Raw genomic sequence first — 22,400 nt, 5'->3', positions numbered from 1 at the left:
AAATTATATATAGTCATATAAAAATGCTCTAAAGCACTATTGATTAGAGAAATGAAAATAAAAACAACTCTGAGGCACCACCTTATCCTTATCAGATTAGTTAAGATGACAGGAAAAGATAACATTAAATGTTGGAGGGGATATGGGAAAACTGGGATACTTATGCATTGTTGATAGAGTTGTAGCAACCCTTTTTATAGTGGCAAGGAACTTGAAATTGAGTGGATGCCCATCAGTTGGGAAATGACTGGATAAGTTATAGCATATGAATTGTAATGAAATGTTATTGTTCTATAAGAAATGATGGGCAGGATGATTTCACAAAAGCCTGGAAAGACTTACAGAAAGTGATCCTAAGTGAAGTGAGCAGAACCAAGAGAACATTGTACACACAGCAACAAAAAGATTATGAGGACTTGGCTCTTTTCAACAATAGAGTGAATCAAAACAATTTCAATAGATCTGGGATGGAAAGTGCTATCTGCATCCAAAGAAATTGAATGTGGATCGAAGCATATGCTATTTTGACTTTTTTTTCCTTTCTCACAGTTTTTCCCTTTTGTTCTAATTTTTCATAACTAACATTTCCATGTTATATATTTTAAATATATATTTAATACGGAAATATATTTAAATGACTGTACATGTATAACATATCAGATTGTTTGCTTATTTAGGGAAAGCTGAGGGAAGGGAAAGAGAGAAAATTTTAGAACTCAGAATTTTACAAAAATAAATATTGAAAACTATATTTACTTGGGCAACTAGGTGGTGCAGTGGACAGAGCACCAGCCCTGAAGTCAGGAGGACCTGAGTTCAAATGTGGCCTCAAACACGTAATACTTCCTAGCTGTATGACCCTGGGCAAGTCACTTAACCCCAATTGCCAAAAACTTTGTATTGATCAACTATATTCAACTATCCAGGGAGCTATATAGTATAATGAATAGGACACTGGACATGAAAGCAGGAAGACCTGAGCTCAAATCTGGCTTTAGACATTAGCTATGTAGACCCTGGACAAGTTGCTTAATGTCTTGTCCTTTTCTATAAAGGGAGATAGTAATAGCACCTACATTGCCAAGATTTTTGTAAGGATAAGATACTTTGAAAATTTTAAAGTATTATATAAATGTTTATTATTACTATTTTTATCCCATTTGAATCTCTCAGCTTTAAAGGAAGTAGGACAAGCATTACTATCACCATTTTATACTTGAGGAAACTGGGGTTCTTTCTTCTTGCTTCTACCTCCTACTTCCCCAGATTCAAATCTCAACTTAAGACACATTCTGCAAAAAGCTTTCCCCAATCTTCCTTAATTTTAGTGCTTTCCTTCTGAAACTATCCCCAATATATACACATATGTGTATGTATGTATATACAAACTTATTTGTATATAATTGTTTGAATATGGTCTTCTGCATGAGGTCTTTGATATCAGGGACTATTGTTGATGCTGATTATGTTACTGCTACTATTGTTGTTGTTTACCTTTGTATCCACAGCACTTGGCATAAGTCCCTGGCATATAGTATACATTTAATAGATGCTAGTAGACTAACTTAAATGATTTCCCTGCTGTTGTATGCTAGAAATTGTCAAAACAATGATTTGAATCAATATTTTGCAAGAGACTTCCATTCTGTTAAAAACTTACTGTTTAACTATCATGGGTGAGATGTTGTGCAAAGTGGGGGAAAGATACAAAAAATATAAGATACTATTCCAGCCCTTTAATGTTTAAAATATAAGTGAAGATAAAAATCATACACAGTAACCAAGAAGACAAGCTAGTACATAATAAGTAATAAATGACTAACCATAGGTCCAAAATTTGGAAATAGAATTCAGAGAACTCATGATGGGTTACAGTAATCAAGGAAGATTTTATGAAGATGATGTGAGAATTATGAGATCATAAAATCTACAAGTGATAGAGATCTTAGAAATCATCCAGACTTTTCAGTCATCAAAAATGGATAGTAGTATTACAGAATTGAAAAGAACCTTAGAGTTATCTAGTCTAGCTCCTAATTACAAATTAGGAAACTGAGGCATAGCAAGTGAAGTGTTTCACCCAAGATGACATAAGTAGTAGGTAATAATTTGAATCCAGGTCCTCAGCATTTTTAGGCCAAGAGAGGGAAAATGACATCCAATATCACCCAGATATTAAATAGCAAACCAGAGATTGACATATGGGAATTGGACTTCAAATCTAGTGCTCTTTGAACTGGGCCATAGAATGAATTTTGGCTTTTTGTTTTGTTTGTGTGTTTTAGAGAAAATCAAGAACCTATATGGGTGGGTGCCTTTCTGGCAAGAGAAACAGCATTAGGAATGTGTCCCATGTGTCTGGACTACAGTGAATAAATTGGGCAGACTAGAACAGAACCAATTATGTAGTGCAATTATAGGAAATAAAAGCAGAAAGGCAATTTGCAACTAGATTTTGGAACTCTTGAAAGCTAACATCAGCACCATGGCCAGAGGTATAATGATTGTTTCAATAAGTACCATAGCTAGGGCAAATGTGGGTGTTAGAGATAGAGCAGGTATTGGGAATTTTAAGAAAGAAAAATAACTGGAATTTTTTAGTGATCACTATTGTGGAGCTTTTTGCAGTTTCAAATGTTTTCAGAAAATTATTCTAATTCTAGCCTCCATGACTTGGAAAAGGGTGTGACTTTAATGATCTGCTGGAGACGTTCCTGATAAAAATATGTTTCTGTCTCTCCAGATAGGCTGACCTGTGGAGAAACAATCAACAGAACCATGTTTATTTTTTCCCCTTTCCAGGGTGTCTATTTGTTGTGGCTATGCTTGATCAGCTTCCCAGCATAGATGAGTCTCCGCTTGTAAAGCTTTTCTCAGAAAGCCAAGTCTATATTCCTGAGGGTGGCAACCGCCTTTGACTACCCCAATCAGTTTTAGGGTCAGGGTATTTTTTTAATTTAAAGATTTTTATTTTCAAAATATATACTTGGATAATTTTTGACATTCACTTCTATGAAACCTTGTGTCTAATTTTTCCCTCCCTTCTCCCACCTCCTTCCCCAGTCAGCAAATGTTCCAATATATGTTAAACATGTGCAATTCCTCTATACATATTTACACAAATATCATGTTACCCAAGAAAAATCAGATGAGAAAGAAAACAAAATGTAAGCAAACAACAACAAAAAGAGTTAAAATTATATGTTATAGTCCACATTCAGTTCCCATTGTCCTCTCTCTGGATGCAGATGGCTTTCTTCATCACAAGAGAATCAGGGTATTTAAAAGCAGCTCTGGAAATCTGCTGATTTTGGACTATCTAGAGTCTCTAAAATTTTATTTTAATTTTTAACAGGGAAAAATAAATCAAAAGAAAATGTTAAGATTAATCTGAAATGATATCAAATTCATGGTCCCTTGGCCTGGCAAAACATCTATATGTATCCAGAATCAAATTAAAGTGTAACTGAAACATTTTAACAAAAATTTTAAAATACAGTAAAATATAAATTGTGTTAATTTGTGATTTTCTAAGTCAATATATAATCCATAGGGATCTGCTCTTATTTGAGTTTGACACCATAGGATGAGTGAAAGAGAAGGAAAAGTAAAGGCAAGATTGGTTGGAAAGTATTGAAATAATGTAGTGTAAGATGATGACAAGATTATTTGCAATAGGAATAGAAAGGACGGGATGAATGGATCATAGTCTCATAGATAGAACTCAGTGCCAGAAGAAACATTAAAAATCATCTAGTCTAACCCTCACATATCACAGATGAGGAAATAAAAATATTCACAGAGGGAAAGCATATATTCCAAGGTCAAACAGAAGGACAAGGAAAAAGCATTTGTTAAACACTCATTATGTTCCAGGCATTGTGCTAAACACTTAAAAATATTATCTCATTTGATCCTCACAACAACCCTAGGAGATAGTGTTTGAATGATTTTGAATGATTAGTATGTATCTAAGGTTAGATTTGAATTCAAGTCTTTCTGGTGGTAGATAGAATGCCAAGCCTAGAGTCAGGAAGACATCTTCCTGAGTTAAAATCTGGTCTCAGACATTTACTGGTTGTGTAACCCTGGACACGTCACTTAAACCTGTTTGCTTCAGTTTCTTATATGGAAAATGAATTGGAGAAAGAAATGGAGAACTGCTCCACTATCTTTACCAAGAAAACCCAAATGGAGTCCCAAAGAGTCAGACATGATTAAAAATAACTGAACAACAATAATAAATGGAAGAAGGACAAGACGTGATGATTGATTAGATTGAATGGCACAGGATGGAGTGAACAAAGGATAAGTGGTATCATAGAATCTTAAAGTTGAAAAAACTTTTAAAAATCATATAATCCAACCATATGAGATGGATGCATCCTTTTATGATAACAAAATGTCATCCAGATTCTGTTTAAACACATCTGGTAATGAGGAACTTGCCACCCACTCCCTAACTCCTTCAACTTTGGGACAGCAATACTTCCATATTCCCTATTCAGAATCATCAATCTTCTAGTTGAGAGAGACCTCAAAGAACATGAAGAAAGAATCCATTATGTAACCCACCCACAAATTGGTTATCTAGCCTTTGTTTGAAGATTACTAATAAGAAGCCCATTTTCTTCTATGATAGCTCAGTTCACTTTTTTTTCATATCTCTGATAGAGAATTTTTTCTCTTATAAAGGTAAATTATACTTCTCTGCAATTTAAATTCTTTGCTCTTATTTAGTCCTGACATATTGGGCCAGACCCAACAAGCATCATTTCTTTTCCATATATCACTTCATCTTCCAGATGAAGTCCTTGAAATAGCTGGCAATAACTACCTTCTCTCTAACTCCACTATTCTCCAGGATAAATATTCTCATTTCTTTCCATCAGCCCCAAAATGGCATGATTTTGAAACCCCTCACCATTTTATTCAACATATTCTAAGTATGCTCCAGTTTGCCATTGTCTTTTGTAAGATTTGATGCCCAGAACCAAACATCATATTCAAAGACTGACCAAGATAGATGGCAACAGAATTATTATTTCCCTCATTCTGGACACTATAATTCCTTTATTCAGTTTTTTGTACTTCTTTCCCTACAATCTCCTCACATTCATACATGGAGCTAGCTAACATACCTTAGTCATTTTTCACATAAATTCCTGTCTAGTCAGGTATGTCCTTCCTATGATTGTGCAAATGAATTTTTTAATTCATAGTTTGAGAAGAATTCTGCATTAAAACTCTTTGATTCTCTCTTATTATGTAACATTCATTATTTCAGAGTAATCTTTTTAGATTATGATTGGGATCCTGTATATTAGTAATGCCTTTTTTGTTTTGTGTTATTAACAAATTTGGTAAACAAGTCATTAATATTTTTCTCCAAGTCTGTGCCTAGTGTCCCAGGGCTCTGTCCTGTGGCTGAAGCCAGACAATTATGATATCTCTAAAGGCCTTCCTAAATTTCACTGATTCATTAATAAACTGTCTTTAGTTATGACACCCAATAAATTATGAATCCACTTAAAGATAAGAAGCTATATTGCAGATAATTAAAAACTGTATAGTCAGATGAGGACTAGATCAGTTGTATTGGGATGTTCTTAATTGTGCTTTGGGTTATGTTAGTTGGTCCAAGGAAAACCTATGCAGCTATGCTTAGATACTTCAGGGCAAAAATCTGTCTAAATTATCACTGAACCCATGGCCATGCATTAGATATATCCAATTCTTCCAGACCCCAACATTTATCTACTTTTCTTTTCTTTCCCTGGTCTTAAATAATAATTGAATTTAGAGTGTGAACTGACTTTCTGTAAGTATCATAGAATCATAGATTTCAAGCTTGAAAGGGGCTCTTTAATCCAGCCTCTCATCATTTCACCAGTTGTTAGTATCCCCTCCCAAATTATTTTGTATTTATTTCCAATATACTTTGTATTAATTTGTCATACATGATATTTCCTACTGTAAAATATAAATTCCTTAAAAACAGGAATTCTTTCAATTTTTTCTCCTAAGAACTAGTTCCTAATAAGATCTTAAAAATGTTTGTTAAGTTGAACTGAATGAGAAAGCTAAATCCTAGGGGAAAGTGAAGTCACTTGTCCAATATCACAAATTCCAGGAAGTTGGGATTTTGATTCAGATAATCTGCCTCCAATGGCTTTTGCCCTCTAGACCTAGGCTCTATTGTTTAGGACCTCCATTCTGAATTTGAGAACACATCTAACAAATGCATTGCTAGAGACTGGTAGACCAGTAGAGGTGGCACTTTTTTCAGCTAAAACACAAAACATCATCTCCTGGTTGCTTATAGTCATTAAAACTCCTTGGGCATCTCCTCTGCTGTCCTTACAGATTTTAGTCTGATAGCTCCAATCTGGTTGCTCAGAATACCCATGCATTTTCATGTAGGAGTCTGACATTCTTACTTTGTTTATTTGCAAACTGCTGGGTAAGATCAGAGATATATGCCTGGCCATTCCCAGGTCAAGTTTGGACTTGAACCATAAAGTGAAGAGGCCCCTTCCTGGTGAAACACTGCACATACCCACTAATCTCCCCACCCACTCCTGGTAAGAAAGATTATGCTTGTTCCCATGAAAATAATAATGCTTTGTTGGTGGATCTCTGCAAAAGTTGTAAGAATAGGGAAACATCTTCATGAGAAATTTATTTAAAGCAAATGAACAATTCTCTGTCTGTCTGTCTGTCTGTCTCTCTCTCTCTGTCTCTATATCTCTGTCTCTGTGTTTCTTTCTCTGTCTCTTTTCTCTCTCTCTGTCTCCCTCTCTCCCTCCTTCCCTCCTTCTCCTTCTTCCTCACTCTCTCTCTCTCTCTCTCTCTCTCTCTCTCTTTCTCTCTCTCTCTTTCCCTTCCCTCCTTTATTTCCTCCTTTCAGTGTCTTAATTCTTATTCCCTAATATCCCTATCTGTGCCTTCCAAGACTGGCATTGTGACTTTTGGACACAACAAGAGCAATTAGAAGTAGCCTTATGTGCTGCTGGTGGACAGATGGTACCACCTTATACAAGCAGAATACAGAACTGTGAGGGTAAAAGAGGTGAGCAGATGAGCAGAACCAATATCTCAGGGATGCAACCAAGTGGCATGGACCATTACTTAGTCAAGCTCTGTCAATTATATGGCAAGATTATTTCTATTAAGGCTATATGAGTAAGACCACAAATAAATGTAAGACTAGGGCTTTGTATAGTTCAATTATTCTTCAGCTGCACAGAAAGTTGTAGTTGTGCTTAGGATCTGGGACAGATGGCAAAACAACAAGATAAGGACTTCACAAATTTACATATCACATAGCTCCTAGTAATTATAAAAGTAATGCTGAAGCCTTTGGGGCAAGTCATCTCTACTTGCATCTACCAAGACACAAGTAAGACTAGTCAAAGGGTTGGCTTTGCAAGGATGGAGTCAACAGATATAAATTTATCATTGCCCTCTTTAATGACAAATGCATTGAGACATTCCCTGGAGTACAGGGCTAAACTAATCCTTTATTCTATAAATTTTCTATAACTCCCATCCTAATCCTAATAACTGCTTTCTTCCTCCCACCACTATGCTGCAGAATCTGCCCACTTTAGCCTTTTAATTGGGAATATTTGAGAAATTTTTAAATTTTATTTTACACTTAAATACAAAATGAGAAAAGAAAAAAAGATTGCCATATGTACAGCAGACATAAGAGAGGATTCAATATAAAACAGTAAATGTGCATTTCAAGAAAACCTATATAATAAATTCTGCACATTGTTTTCAAAACTGCCCAGCTTTTCTTTGCTTTCTTGTTGGTTTTCTTTTATTCTCTGCTGTTCACTTTTTAGTTTATATTTTTCCTCTCCCTTCCCCACCACCCTAAAGAAGACAAATTAAATATGGAGATACGTACATATATGTACATATATACACATAAATATAGATATCTATAAACAGGCACATATATAAACACATATACTCATACATATATGTCAAGACCATACTATGCATATTTTTTCTATAATCTATTTCTCTGAAAGTGAATTGCATCTTCTGTAATAAGTTCAAGTCTTTCCATGTTTTTCTTTTTTAAATTTTTATTTAAAATTTAAATACAAATAACAAAAAAAGAAAAGAAAAAGAAAAAAACACTGTCATGTGTCCAATAGAACATCAGGAAGTGCATATACACATGCACACATATATACATATACACACATGTATATATACAAATCTATACATTCATGCACATACATCTAAAACAATATTAATATGGCTGACATATAATGTAATTTCTCTCTTGATTGAATCTTTTTTGTTTGACTTTGAGATCACTGATTACTATACTTACTTTTTTGTGTAATAAATTCTACTCCTTATCATTGTTACTGTGTTTGTGTCTATCTCTTTATTTCCTATCCCTGCTAACTCTTTTACTGCATTTCTACTTATTAACTTGCCTTGCTATTACTTAACTTTCCATCACCACCCTCCTAACCTCCCCTATGGATCCCCTCCCTTACCTTCTCCCCTCACCCTTTTCCTTACTCTTTATTCCTTTCCTATTAATCTATACACCTTATTTTGCTCCCATTAATAGAATATACCCCACCTTATCCTATTCCCTTCCCCTTTATTTCTTTATAGATTTTAGAAGATTCTTAGCCCTTCTTGGTACACACATACACACACATTTACATATTATATATGTACAAATACATACACATATGTATATTCATACATGTACATATATATTATGTATTATTCCTTCTTTAGTCTGTTCTCCATGTAAGTTCTCAGAACTACCACCTCTTTTCCTCCATCTAATTCCTATGTCATTTCTTGCTCTCACACTTCATTTGTATAACATAATTACTATTTTTATCTTTTCCTAGACAGTTTTTCTTTTTAAAGTCATATCATAGTCAGCTCTATCCCAGTCTTTATTTTGGACTACCCAATTACTAATATCAATTTTAGACATAAGAATTATATTTAACATATAAAGCATAAACAGTTTGTCCTTTTGGGTACTTGAAATTTGATGTTGGATCTCACATGTTAAATTTTCTATTGAATTCATATCTGTTTGAAACAAAATCTTGAAAATCAGACAATTCACTGAATGTCTATTTTTTTTTCATTTAATATTATACTTAATTTTACTTTTTATAATATTTTGGTCACAACCCTAGTTTTTTTGATTGTTGATATATGATATTCCAGAGCATGTAATCTTTTATTGTAATTGATGATGAATTCTGTGCAGTTCTAATTGTAACTCCAGCATATTTGAATTGCTGTTGTTGCTTGTAAAATTTTCTCTTTGATCTGATCAAAATTTAACTATGATATTTCTATATGTTTTCCTTTTTTTTTAGTTCTATGAATTCTTTTGAAGCAGGTATCATTTAACATTATTCTTTGGGATAAAAGAGGCTTTTTTTTAAACTTCAGTATCCTCCTCTAAAGAGTCTTTCCTATTCTCATATAACTTTCTATAATCAGGTTCTTTCTCTTTTGCATGCTCATTATAAAAAAAAATAAGAAGAACAACTTATTTGTATAATCGCCTCTAATTCTGGGGTGGGGGGATAGTGCCTCTAGCTTCAGTTCTCCCCTCTGACCTGGAACCCCAAACCAAAAGCTCCCCACTCCTGCAAGGGTATACAGCCAGCAGTGTCCCTGTACCACTGATTCTACATTCTCCTGGTATGTGCTGGTTCCTTCTCACCCAAGGTGGCTTCTCAGTAGCACAGATGGACTCGGTGTTCCTTATCAGAACAGATTCTGTCAATCTTTCTGGACACAATCTCTGGACTCTCAATGCTGTCCCAACCCAGCTAGCCCCACAGCTCCCTGCTTGCTGGATTGTTTGTTTGTTTTTCGGGTCCGGAGTCATTTGGGCCAAACCTCAGTCCTGGAGTCTTTCTTTGGATCTTCTTGAGCTGTCCCAGAAAGACATTACTAAAAAGTAAATCAGTAAGCTAGTTCAGTTTTTATCTATGGGAATTTTATGGATTACTTGAATCTTTCCATCCCAATGCCAGGATATATGGGATAAACTCTAAGTTTGTTATCTGGGATATGGTGAACCAAATTCTACCACATATAATATACAGATTTTGCCAGTCTTACAAAAAGATCACTTCAAACTTCTGATAAAATGATCCCTAGTTCTTCCTCCTCACCTCATTCTCATATCAGGGTTCATGCAATAGGTCCTATTTTCAATTAGCTCAATTCTTTTACATTTCAACCCACAAGCTTCATTCTGTGGGATTATCTGGTTCACAGTTGTCATAAATATATTTAGATCACCATTTAACAATGCTCAATGGAATATTTATTATTTTGCACATTGGTTGGTGATTGATCAATGTATATTGAATTTAACAATAATCTCTCAGGTCCATCTTTCCCATCCATCTTCTTTTATAGGCTCACACATGCTAAGAGTTGATTTCTGGCCCTCATTAGCTTCCTAATTTAGGGGCAGGTGGTAATGCAGTGGATAAAAGCATTTAAGAAGTCAGTAAAAACTGAATTCAAGTCCAGCCTCATACATTTACAAACTATGTGATGCAGAAAAGTAGTTTCCACAGCTGTAAAACAGGAATAATAGTCTCTATCTCCCAGGGTTGTTATGAGGATCAAATGAGATAATATTTGCAAATGCTAGGTACAAAGCTCCTTCCAGTTTTGCCATTTATCATCTACACAGCTTCCAGACTGTGATTACTAAAACACATATCTGTTCCATGTCACTCTATTTCTGGAGGAAGTTAGGTAGCATAGTGGATAGAACACTGGGCCTGAAGTCAGAAAGACAGGATTAAATCTAATCTCAGATACTCAATTATGGGATCTCAAGTAATCCATTTAATAATCACTATCTGCCTCAGTTTTCTCAACTATAAAATGATAGTAATTTAGCAGTATCCATCTTACAAGAAGCAGTGAAGTAATTTTTCTAAAGCACAGAGCCAACCATATCACCCCTGTACTTAATAAATCATCCAGCTCCCTATTGCCTTCAGGATCAAATACAAAATGCTCTGTTCAGCCTTCATAGTCCTTCATAATCTAACCCTCTCCTACCTTTCCAGTCTTCTTACACCTTGATCCTCAACAAGTACTCTGATACAGACAGTGGCCTCCTGGATGTTTTACAAATAAGACATTCTCAACATTTTCTCTGCTGTCCTGCGGGCCTGAAATACTCTTCTTCATCTATTCCAACTACTGACCTCCCTGATTTCCTTTAAGTCCCAACTAAAATCACCTTCTACAGGAACCTTTCACCAATCCCTCTTAATTCTGGTGCCTTCTCCTTATTAATTATTCCATATTTATCCTTTACAAAGCTTGCTTTTTACATATTTGTTTGCATGTCGACTTAGATTGTAAGGTCCGTGAGGGCAAGAACTGTCATTTGCCTTTTTTGTAACCCCAGTGCTTATCACAGTGCCTGGCACATAGTAGGTACTGAATAAATGCTGAGGATTACTTGAGATTATATTTGTAAAGTACTTTGCATAATGCCTAGCACTTAGTAGGCATTCAATAAATTTAATAAATGCTTATTTTTGGGGGCTCCTTGTCTCTAAGATGAAATAGAAATATAATCTGTCTCCCGCCTATCCATAGTCTTATTTCATAGTACTCTCTTTCATGCATTCTTTATTCCAATCAAAAAGGTTTACTAAATGTTCCAAGTGTGTGACATTTAATGTCTTGTCTTTGTAAGGTCTATCCCTGGCCCTCTCTTCACTTTTGCCTCTTAGATATCCATATTCCTTTGAGACAAAATTTAGGTTCCCCATGTAAAGGCTTTATCTCATCCCTTAATGTTCATACTTAATATCTCTTTAAATTACCTTGTATCATCTTGTACATATTTTGCATTTACTTATCATTGTACTTCAACATAAGAAAACTTAAACATCTAAGGTAAGCTTCTAGGATTTTATTTGTTCATTGTTGTTTTTGTTTTTTAACCTTTGTTTCCCTGGTAGTTAGGCCAGTGTTTTACACCCCCCCCCAGAGATAGGAATTGTGATTTCACTAGAACAGGGTAAGTTGGCCATTTGCAACTTATAGTCTTAGTAAGTGGTCTTGGTAAGTACCCAGAAATCATACAGTCAATATATATCAGAAAACAGGTTTGCCTGATTCTGAGGCCCACCATCTATATATTTCATCACTTTTCCCATAGTGAAAGAAATGTTAAATTGAATTTATGGCATCCATGCTCCAAACCAACCTATGTACTAAAACCCATGTGATGCTCAGACTAAAGTCCCTCATCATCCTTCAGACTTTTCAGACCTATGAAACTAGGCTTTTTCTGGGTTATTATAATGAAAGACATTTGCAAGTATTTTGGAGAAGATATTTGTCTTAGCAGAAGGAACATCTTGGCCCTTTGAATGTGAAAAGCAGACTAGTTAATTTGGTGTGATTAGAGAATTAGATACTCGAGTCCATCAAATATCATTGTGGATAAATAATTGTCAGGAAGGCATTACCAATTTTCAAATTGGAACAAAATGTACTTTTGGTACAGAAACTCTGCTCATAATATCTTGTTTAGTGGTGAAAAGCAATTCAGAATCTTACAATGTCTTACTTAATCCTTAGAAACTCTATCATTGTACCAAGGTAAAATGAATGTGCCAACTGAGAGATAAACTCCCTTCTTTTTTTTTTCTTTTTTTTCCTGCTCTCAAACATTCCTGGTTAAACATATTCTCTTGTTAACTATGGTTTCTTTACTCTATTCCTTTCTTTTATTTTTATTTTCCCCTAATTCTGGGCATACACAGTCTACTAGGGGCCAGCAATCTGTGGCACCCAGGCTGAAAGTCATATGGGGACAATTTGACACCACCATACCACTTGGTGGGTCTAGTTCTTGGAACTACCAAATAGTTCAAAATCAGAAAATGATATGATATTATCAGTGAAAATGGCAAAAAAAAATTAGCATCTGCTTTGCCACTGTGCTATAGGGACCACGGGACCTTTCCATCCAAATTGCAGGTGAAATCCTCCATTTGTGCTATTTCTCTGATTAGAATGGGAACTTTCTGAGAGCAGGGAATGTCTTGCATTTCTATTTATATCCCCAACATCTAGCACAGCACTTTGAATGTAGCAAGTGCTTAATAAATGCTTTATTCATTCATTTATTTATGGTCATTACATAAATTGGTATATTATCTAACAATTGTAATTAGAAATTGACCTGTTTATTTATTATACTCCTAAAGAACTCACAGTCTAATAAGAGAGAAACATAAAAATAAATACAGACAAACTATACACTGGATAAATAGGAAATAATTTACAGAGAGGAGGCATTAGAATTAAAAGGAGTTGGGAAAAAGTTCCTGTAGAAGGTGGGATTTTAGTTGGGACTTAAAGACATAAACTCTAAAGTTTAAAAAGTGTTTCATATATATTATGTCACTGGAACCTTGCAATAATCCCATAAGGAAGATATTTCACTGAAGGCACATTTTATTGAGCAAACTGAGGCATAGAAAGTACAGGTGGCCTATGCATGGTCACACAACTAACAAATGTCAGAGTGATTAAGATCAGATCTTCCTGATTCCACATCTGCCATATATTCACAAGACAAATAGTGCAAATACAAAGGTTGGGGTACAAGCAAAATGTCCCAGCACCCCCTACCTTTATTTGATACATATAAGGAATGAAATCTTATTTTGGTATCAGCCTAAACAAAATATAGGACATCTTGGTGGTAAAATAGATGGATTGCTGGGCCTGCTATAGGAAGACTCATCTTCCTGAGTTCAAAATTGGCCTCAGACATTTAGTAGCGGTGTGATCCTGGGCAAGTCAGGTAACCCTGTTTAACTCATTTTCCTCATCTGAAAAATGATCTGGAGAAAAAAATGGCAAACCACTCCAGTATCTCTGACAAGAAAACCCCAAATGGAGTCATGAAGAGTTAGGTGCAACTGAAAAATGACTGAGCAAAAAAATAAAATAAAGTATACTTAGGAAGCTAAGTTTTGAGAGAAGAGCAATAAATTGCATTCAAAAGTATCCTGTCTATGGGTGCAAGTGATCAGCACTGATTGTGACTGGAATACAACTATTTGGGCTTTATATAACTCCACCCAGAAATCCCACATTCAGGGCCATCTGCTCTGCTGGATTAAATGTTGGATTTCCATCTTGGCTCGGTAACCTATTAACAGTGTTGCACTTAACTCAAATAACCTCTCAGGCTTCAGATTCCTTATTTGTAAATTTGAGAAACAAGAATAGACAATCTCTAAAACTGCTTCTCTTGCAGTTCTAAATCTAAGATCACAGGTATTTATTTAATAAGTATTTTAATCAACAACAGACAGCACTCAAGGATGGAAATCAACATGTGCTTGCAGGCTTGCTCTTTCATTTTGTAAAAAAAAAAAAAAAAATCTGTGTCAGTATCTCTTCATTCCTTTGAATCTATTCATAGATTGGAATTTAGATCTGGCATGATATGCCCACTTATGTTCCAAGGAACCTAAAGCTTAGAATAAATGTTCCCCTGTTTGGAGAAGCCTTCCAATCTCTTTTCTACCCATAAAAATTTAGCCCATCCTTCTTATAGCCATTTCAAATCCCATTTAAGCCACAAAGCTTTCTTTGATGTCTCCCTCACCTAATTTCTGTTGAGCTTACCTATATCTTACATTTAAGGCTTTATTATAGAAAGAAAGAAACAAAGAGCACTTTGTAAATTATTTTAGTACATTGCTGAAGTCTGGGAGCTGTCAGACCCAGAAAGGCCAACAACAGAAGTCCCTAGACTAAAATAAGCCTGATTTTTTTTTTTAACATTTTCTCCTGGTGCCCACCAACAGCCAACTTTCTGAGTTGGATTATAGTCCCTTTTTTGGTTATTTTTAATCCTTTTAACTAGTGTTAAAAGTAAGTTAAAAGTTAGGCCCTGGTTGTTAGTCTTGAGTTCCCCCAACAATGAGTCCATACCCAACAATACCCCACACAGCATTGAGGTGGGAGCTGTGAGGAGGTTTAGCTCCCTTATTGGTGTGCAAATAAGCCTGGACTCAATAACATAACTCTGAGGTAAAATTGTCAGGGCCATAAACCTCTGCTCCGGAGGTTTGTGCCTATATCAATGTACTTTCCCACAGTAATCTCTGCCTCTGTCTGTCTGTCTCTCCATTTTCCCCTCTTCTTCTCCTACTGTCTATATCCTTCTCTTTCCCTCTCTCTCCAACTGTCTCTTTCTCCCTCTGTCTCTGTCTCCTTTTTTCTCTCCCTCTCTCATACATATACATGTGTGTATGTATATATGTATTATGTATGCATGTGTGAATATATACATGCAAATCCAATGTACGTATTATGTATATAATATCTATTGTTGTCTTCTAATTGTTTCATAGGCAAATACTTATTTCTAACTAGCCTATAAGCAATCTGTAACAGGAAGCTGGCCCAAACTCATAACTTATCTATGACTCCTACTAGCTGTGTAACTTGGCAAATCATTAAACATCTCTGCATTCAATTTCCTTTTCTGAAAAATGAGGATAATAATAACGTCCATCCCATGGAGTTGTTGTGAGGCTCAGTGAGATGGTATGTATAATCCACTTTGCAAACCTCAAAGCCCTGTTTAAATGCAGACTATTTTTATATTTCTTTTATATTTTTTGATAATCCTTAGAATAATCCTAAATATGTATGCATAAACCCTCTGTGGAATCACATTTGTGTAGAACTTTCAGAGATAGACACCTCAGGGGTAATCTTAAACCATTTTACAAAGGACAAAACTGAAGTGAAATGACTCTGCCAAAGTCACACCGCTAATTAATGAGTGTTAGACCCAGATCCCTAAACTCTTCGGTGCTTTCCCTACTACATAATTCTTGGTTATTTTATTGAGGCATGTGGAAGCTTACCATTTCAGGAAAAGCTTTTACAAAACCCCAGCCTCAGTATGTCACTCAATAATCCAAATGCCAGGTTGCGACGAGTCTAAGATGAAGTAATAGCTTAAGGTGGATTCTCTCCAATAATCACGTTTTCATTCTTGATTTCTCTTGCTTCTCTCAGACTTACGTGGTGTCGCAGAACGCTACAATCTTTGAATTCTTTAAGACTATAGATCATCTTGGAATGACGAAGATGCCTGTGGCAGAATTTCGGAAAGCTTTGACAGTGGTATGGTTCTCATGCAGTAGATTTGCATAGATGTGTGTGTGTGTGAATACACATATGTATATGCACAAGTATATATATATATATATGTATATATTTCTCCCATGTATATTCATATATGCATACATTTGTATATTTGTGTATAAGTCAAAGCCAAATACTTCATTTACACAAACGTGAAATATATAGATATATGCATACATATATATACTCTATGTGTAAGTATATATATATATATATATACATACTCTATATGTATATATACTCTATATGTATATACTCGATACGTATCTATATATCTTGACATGTGGATATGTAAGTATGTATTAGGGTAACTAGGTGATGGAGTACGTAGTGCCAGGCCTGGAGTCAGGAAGACCAACCTTTGCGATTTCAAATCTGACTTCAGACTCCTATTAGCTATATGACCCTGGGCAAGTCATTTAATCCTTTTTGCCTCAGTTTCCATATCTGAAAATGAGCTGGGGAAGGAAATGGCAAATCATTCCAGTATCTTTGCCAAGGAAACCTCAAATGTATCACGAAGACTCAGACATGATTAAAATGAATAAACAACAAAAATATATGTCATATGATATATATATATATAAGATACACAATGCCCTGCCTTGATGTCTTAAATTATCCTATTAATCATTTCTTTGGGTCAAGATAGAGAAGATCCAATTAAAATATAAATGATATTTGGACAGGTAAAGCACAAATTTTTATCAACCTTAACATCACAGTGAGAGCACAGCCCAAAGGGAAGGTAAATCTTATTTGTGATATAAAGGCTAAACAGAAGTCAGGAGAGGGATGGCTGGGGTGAACTTCTCTAGTAAAAGACTCCCTTTCTGGAAGGAAAGGCGAAAAAGAAAAGGGACTGAAGGATTTCTAAAAAGAGACAGAAGCGGGACATGGAAAACAAACTTGACCTTTCCTAGAATTTTGCCTTCTGTGGACTTACCCACCAGTTCCTCTGGATCCTCTCCTTTTACTGCTCCATTATAGACATGGCCATTAAACAGGAAATTTAGGGTTCTTCTTGACCCTCAATTCCATGATGAGCTTTGACTTAGATTGATCACCAATTTCAGTATCCTCCAAGCCTTTCATTCCCATTTCAACAAAGAAAGTTAACCTACCTGAGCAGTGAGATATGACTTTAAGATAGAACACAGAGTGGGTTTAGAGAACTTGGTTAACACAGCTTTCTTCTTCCTTCCACTTCTGCAGCAAAAGAAGGTTCCTTTGAACAGAATACAAATCAGGGAATTAATCAAGAAACTAGACCCATATGAAACAGGGACAGTAGACTATAGGTAAGCCTCAATCCTGTCCTATGACTTATTATGATAGTGAGATCTCTTGGTGATATGGCATGTGTCTGGGATCTTCTTCATCCACTTCTAACTGCTTGTTATGTGGGATTCTCCATTTCCTCTCAGAAGAAATTGTTCTGGTTTATTAGAACTAAGGGAACTGAGAACTCTGTTCACTCTGTTACCTGGGAGTGCCAGCCCCACCCACTCTGCAGGATCCAGGTGCCTTTTTCAAAGTCCCTGGTAGGATGGATCACTGTCTATCCCACAAATAGCAGAGAACTGATATTGTTTCAGTGTCCATTGCCCATTTTGGAAAAGTCATTTAATTCAATTTTATTTCAGGCAATGTGACCTTCAAATTTCCTCATTTGTGGGTATAATGATGAGGATAAGAACTATAATTCCACTGGGGATTTCTTTAAGGAAGGTGGGAGGGATGACAAAAATAAAAGCTTGTTAATTTTTTAAAAGGCTTTTTTAATTTAAAAAGAACAAAGGCATAGATAGAAAAATACCTTCTTGTGCTTTACCACTAAAGGAAAAGAGAGAGACAGAGAAAAAGAGAGAGAGAAGAGATGGAGAGAGAAAAAAACAAAGATAAAAAGAAAAGAGGCAGAGAGAAAAAAGAAAAAGAAGAGACAGGAGGAAAGAGACAGAGACAGACAGAGAGAGAGACAGAGGCAGAAAAGAGAGGAGGGTGGGGGAAGAGGAGAGAGAGAGAGAGAGTATGTTATTGCTTTGGATGCTTATGACTATATAGATGAAGATGACTATATGACTATATGACTAAATTCTAATGAGGAATTCTCTTTACCAGTGCAGACTGGAAAACATCCTGTAATTTACAGATCGTCTGAGAGAATAAGTAACCTGTCCAGTCACATAGTCAATATATATCAGAGGCAGGATCAAATCCAAGTTTTCCTGACTCTGAAAACAGATCTTTATCCACCATTTGTTTGAGATAATGTCAAGCATTTGTAAAATGGGAATAACAATATATTCACTTACTAATTCACAGATTAATTATGAGGAAAGTACCTCAGAAACTTTAAAACACTAACTAAATATGAATTATTATTATTAGAGTTTTTCCTTTTGCCAAAATAAAAATCTAGCCACTCTCTTACACAAGACCAGGGAATGTATTAACCACAACAGTTGTCTTAGCACTGTATATTGCATACCCAAGAATACCAAGGACCAGAAGCATACTCCCAGAGGCTGGCTGTACTGGAGTCAGCTCTTACCAGAGTAGATTGTTAAATTTTCACTGGGAGCATTTATACCTCCGAAATCAGCAAATAGTACAAAATAGTATAAATAGTACAATAGTACAAATAGTACAAAAGTAAAAATAGTACAAAGACTTGATTTATTGGGGGTTTTTATTGCCTAGACCTAAGAAAGTGGTGAAGAAAGTATTAATCCTTAAACTTAAAAGTTGTCTTTTTAGAGAGTCAGTAGTTAAATAGCTCACTCCTGACGCAGAAGATATACAAGATGTCCTTCTTGATGTGTATTTCCAGATCCCTCACATTTTCCCCTTACTTATAATTTCTTCTATCCTCTATCCTTCTCATTCCCAAAGCAAAATATGAAAATCTCACCTGAGTGCTTTTCCTTGGATCCTAAGATCATAGATTTAAAACAAAAAAAAGTACTTGAGAAGCCTCTAATCCAATGTGTTTGTTTCATTACTGAGAAAATTGAGCCTTGGAGAAATTAAATTACTTATCCATGGTCATATAGATAATAAGTGAAAGAGGCTGAGGCATCAGCAGCTAGGCAGTGCAGTGGTTAGAACACAGGACCTGGGGTCAGGAAGACCTGAATTCAAATTTGGCCACAGACACTTATTAGTTGTGTGATCCTGTGCATGTCACTTAACTCTGCCTCATTTCCTCATTTGGAAAATGGGGATAATTATAGTATCAACCCCTCAAAATTGTTGTAAGGATCAAATGAGATAATATTTGCAAAGCACTTAGCACAGTTCTTAGCATATAGAAAGTGTTAGATATAAATGGTAAGTGCTATCATTATCAAGATAGCAGAACTGATAATTAGACCAGTCTTTTATACCAAAGCTGGTACCATTGCCATTATCCCATGTTAGCTCTAAGAGGAGGAATAAGACTAGCAAAAGATACTTTCTGACTTGACAAATTCCAATCATGTCTCTGATTTTCAAAGAAAAAATTAGACATTCCCAGGGGCTGCCCTACTAGCAGTCAGTACAATAAATTATAACAAATCATTATCAGCTAGATTTGGAGTCATCAATCTCTCTTCTGACTTTTAACCAACTGTGTAACTATGGTAATCATTTAATTTCTCTGGGTCTCCTGGAACTCTCTTTATGACATACCTATTGTTTCTGATAAAGGCTTATTTCTAAAATAGAGGATCAACTCAAATTTATAAATATACAACCAACTGATAAGTGGTCAAAGGATATGAACCGACAATTTGCAGACAAAATTAAAGCCATTTCTAGTTATATGAAAAAATGCTTTAAACCACTATTGATTAGAGAAATGCAAATTAAGACAACTCTGAGGTATCCCTCCCACCTCTCAGATTGACTAAGATAATAGGAAAAGATAATGATAAGTGTTGGAGGAGATGTGGGGAAACTGGCACACTAATGCGTTATTGATGGAGTTGTGAACTGATTCTACCATTCTAGAGAGCAATTTGGAACTATGCCCAAAGAGCTATCAAACTGTGAATACCCTTTGATCCAGCAGTGCTACTACTTTATATCCCAAAGAGATCTTAAAGGAGGGAAAAGGACCCACATATGCAAAAATGTTTGTGGCAGCCCTGTTTGTAGTGGCCAGAAACTGGAAACTGAGTGGATGCCCATCAACTGGACAATGGCTCAATAAGTTGTGGTATATGGATATTATGGGATATTATTGTTCTATAAGAAACAATCAGCAGGATGATTTCAGAAAGGCCTGGAGAGACTTGCATGAACTGATGCTAAGTGAAATGAGCAGAACCAAGAGATCTTTGTATACAGCAACAAGAAGATTATATAATGATCAGTTCTGGTGGACGTGGCTCTCTTCAACAATGAGATGATTCAAGGAAATTCCAAGAGAATTATGATGAAAAGTGCCATCCACATCCAGAGAAACAACTATAAAGACTGAATGTAGATCAAAGCATAGTATTTTCACCTTTTGTAGTTTTTGTTATTTGTTTGCTTATTTTTTTTCCTTTCTAGCATTTTTCCCTTTTGATCTGAATTTTTTGGTTAAACATGATCAATATGGAAATATGTTTAGAAGTATTGCATATGTTTAACCTACATCAGATTGCTTGCTGTCTTGGGGAGGAAGAGAGGGGAGAAGTGGAAAAAAAAATCTGAAACACAAGGTTTTGCAAAGCTGAATGTTGAAAACTTTGCATATATTTGGGGAAAAATACAAGGAAAAAAATTATGTACCTCTTAGTTTACAATCAGGCAACATATGCATTGATGGAAGTAGCCCTCATGATTAGAAAATCATAGTAGGAATGGGAGAGTTAAAGGGTCCCTGCAGGAATATGAGAATTAAAAGTGCTGATAGCTATAACCTACTTGAGAAAAATAAACTATGTAAATGCTAACTTTTATATTACAATTATAATTTAGCTAAGCCTGCTGTAGCCTCGATGTAACAGTATGGGCCTTGACTTAGATTTTTATCATAACCTATTTTGGGGAGAAAAATCTTTAGTGATATGATTAGTATCTAGAAGTCAACAAGCAAGCATTTATTAAGTACCTACTATATGCATGGTGGCTACTAGATAGTGTAGTGGATAGGAGTTAGGGAAACCTGAGTTCAAATTTGGCCTCAGCCACATATGAGCTGTGTGACCCTAAGCAAGTCACTTAACTCTGCCTTAATTTTCTCCTTTGGCAAATGAGCCAGAAAAGGAAATGGCAAATTAGCATCTTTGCCAAGAAAACACCAAAGTCAGGCATGACTGAAATATACAAATGCACATAGTGCTAAGAATGCAAAAACAAAAATTAACCAGTCCCCGCTCTTATAGTCTCCTCCAGTACCACATTCTGGACTGGCGTCCCAAAGGACAACTCTCTGGCGTGAAGCAACTTTAATTATTAAGGTAACAACTGACTTGTGACGTTTCTCAATTTCAATATTTTCTTTAGATCCTCAGCAAGAACTATGGACTTATTTGATTTTTTTTTCAGAGCAAGTGTCTTCAGTGCCTTTCTCAAAATAGCTATCTCAAAGAGTTGACCAAAAAGCAATATGATTATTTAAACTGTTTTTTTAATTATTTAAAATCTGTTATAATTATTATCAATTATTCTGGGAGTACCCACCATTCATTATTGTTTTCTTCCTTTTAAAACAGTGTGTTTGAAGAACAGCCAAAGTCCCAATGAGATGAGAAGCCGCACCATGGAGAAAAAATTAAGAGGAAGCAAGAAACCAAGGAAATTTAGACTAAAACCTTATAGACAACCTTATGGACAGTCTGAAAAGACAGAAACTTGGAATGAGGAAATAATACACTGAGTTTCCTCTTGTGTCTGGGTTGCTGGTGGTTTGCTCTTCAGCAGCTATGGACAGTCTCAAGCAGAAATAGCCAGCCAAGGGACAATTAGGCCCAAAGTTGGGGGTGAATTTCTGCTGTTGGAAGGTCAAAGAGGAGGAGGAAATTATTACAGCAGAGAGTAGTTGTTGTATTCTCAACAAGATAAGAAGATGAGTGGATTTTAGAGAGTGAGCCTGTATGACCAATTATAAATCCAGGCCTGATTCTCTGAGTAATTAAGGAAAGAAAATGGCATTGAGACAGCACAGGACAGTG

The 22,400-nt window shown here is 35.6% G+C and overlaps 1 protein-coding gene across 5 annotated transcripts in view; it reads left to right on the top strand.

Moving 5' to 3' along the window:
* The window catches only part of LRRC74A (leucine rich repeat containing 74A), a 60,557-nt gene extending 38,441 nt beyond the window's left edge, over positions 1-22,116 (top strand). For 3 of the 5 annotated variants that reach the window (XM_031952470.1, XM_031952472.1, XM_031952473.1), the window contains 3 exons: positions 16,123-16,230; positions 17,467-17,552; positions 21,942-22,078. In XM_031952470.1, the coding sequence (XP_031808330.1) occupies positions 16,123-16,230; positions 17,467-17,552; positions 21,942-21,972 (225 nt within the window). In that variant the 3' untranslated portion in view covers positions 21,973-22,078. Of the gene's footprint in view, positions 1-16,122; positions 16,231-17,466; positions 17,557-21,941 lie in introns of those variants that run through there. The other 2 variants (XM_031952468.1, XM_031952471.1) reach the window with 2 other exon arrangements.
* Positions 22,117-22,400: the final 284 nt, after the last annotated feature.

This window comes from Sarcophilus harrisii, chromosome 2, assembly GCF_902635505.1.
Source record: "Sarcophilus harrisii chromosome 2, mSarHar1.11, whole genome shotgun sequence".
Taxonomy (NCBI): domain Eukaryota; kingdom Metazoa; phylum Chordata; class Mammalia; order Dasyuromorphia; family Dasyuridae; genus Sarcophilus; species Sarcophilus harrisii.
This window is presented reverse-complemented; position numbering and strand designations above follow the sequence as displayed.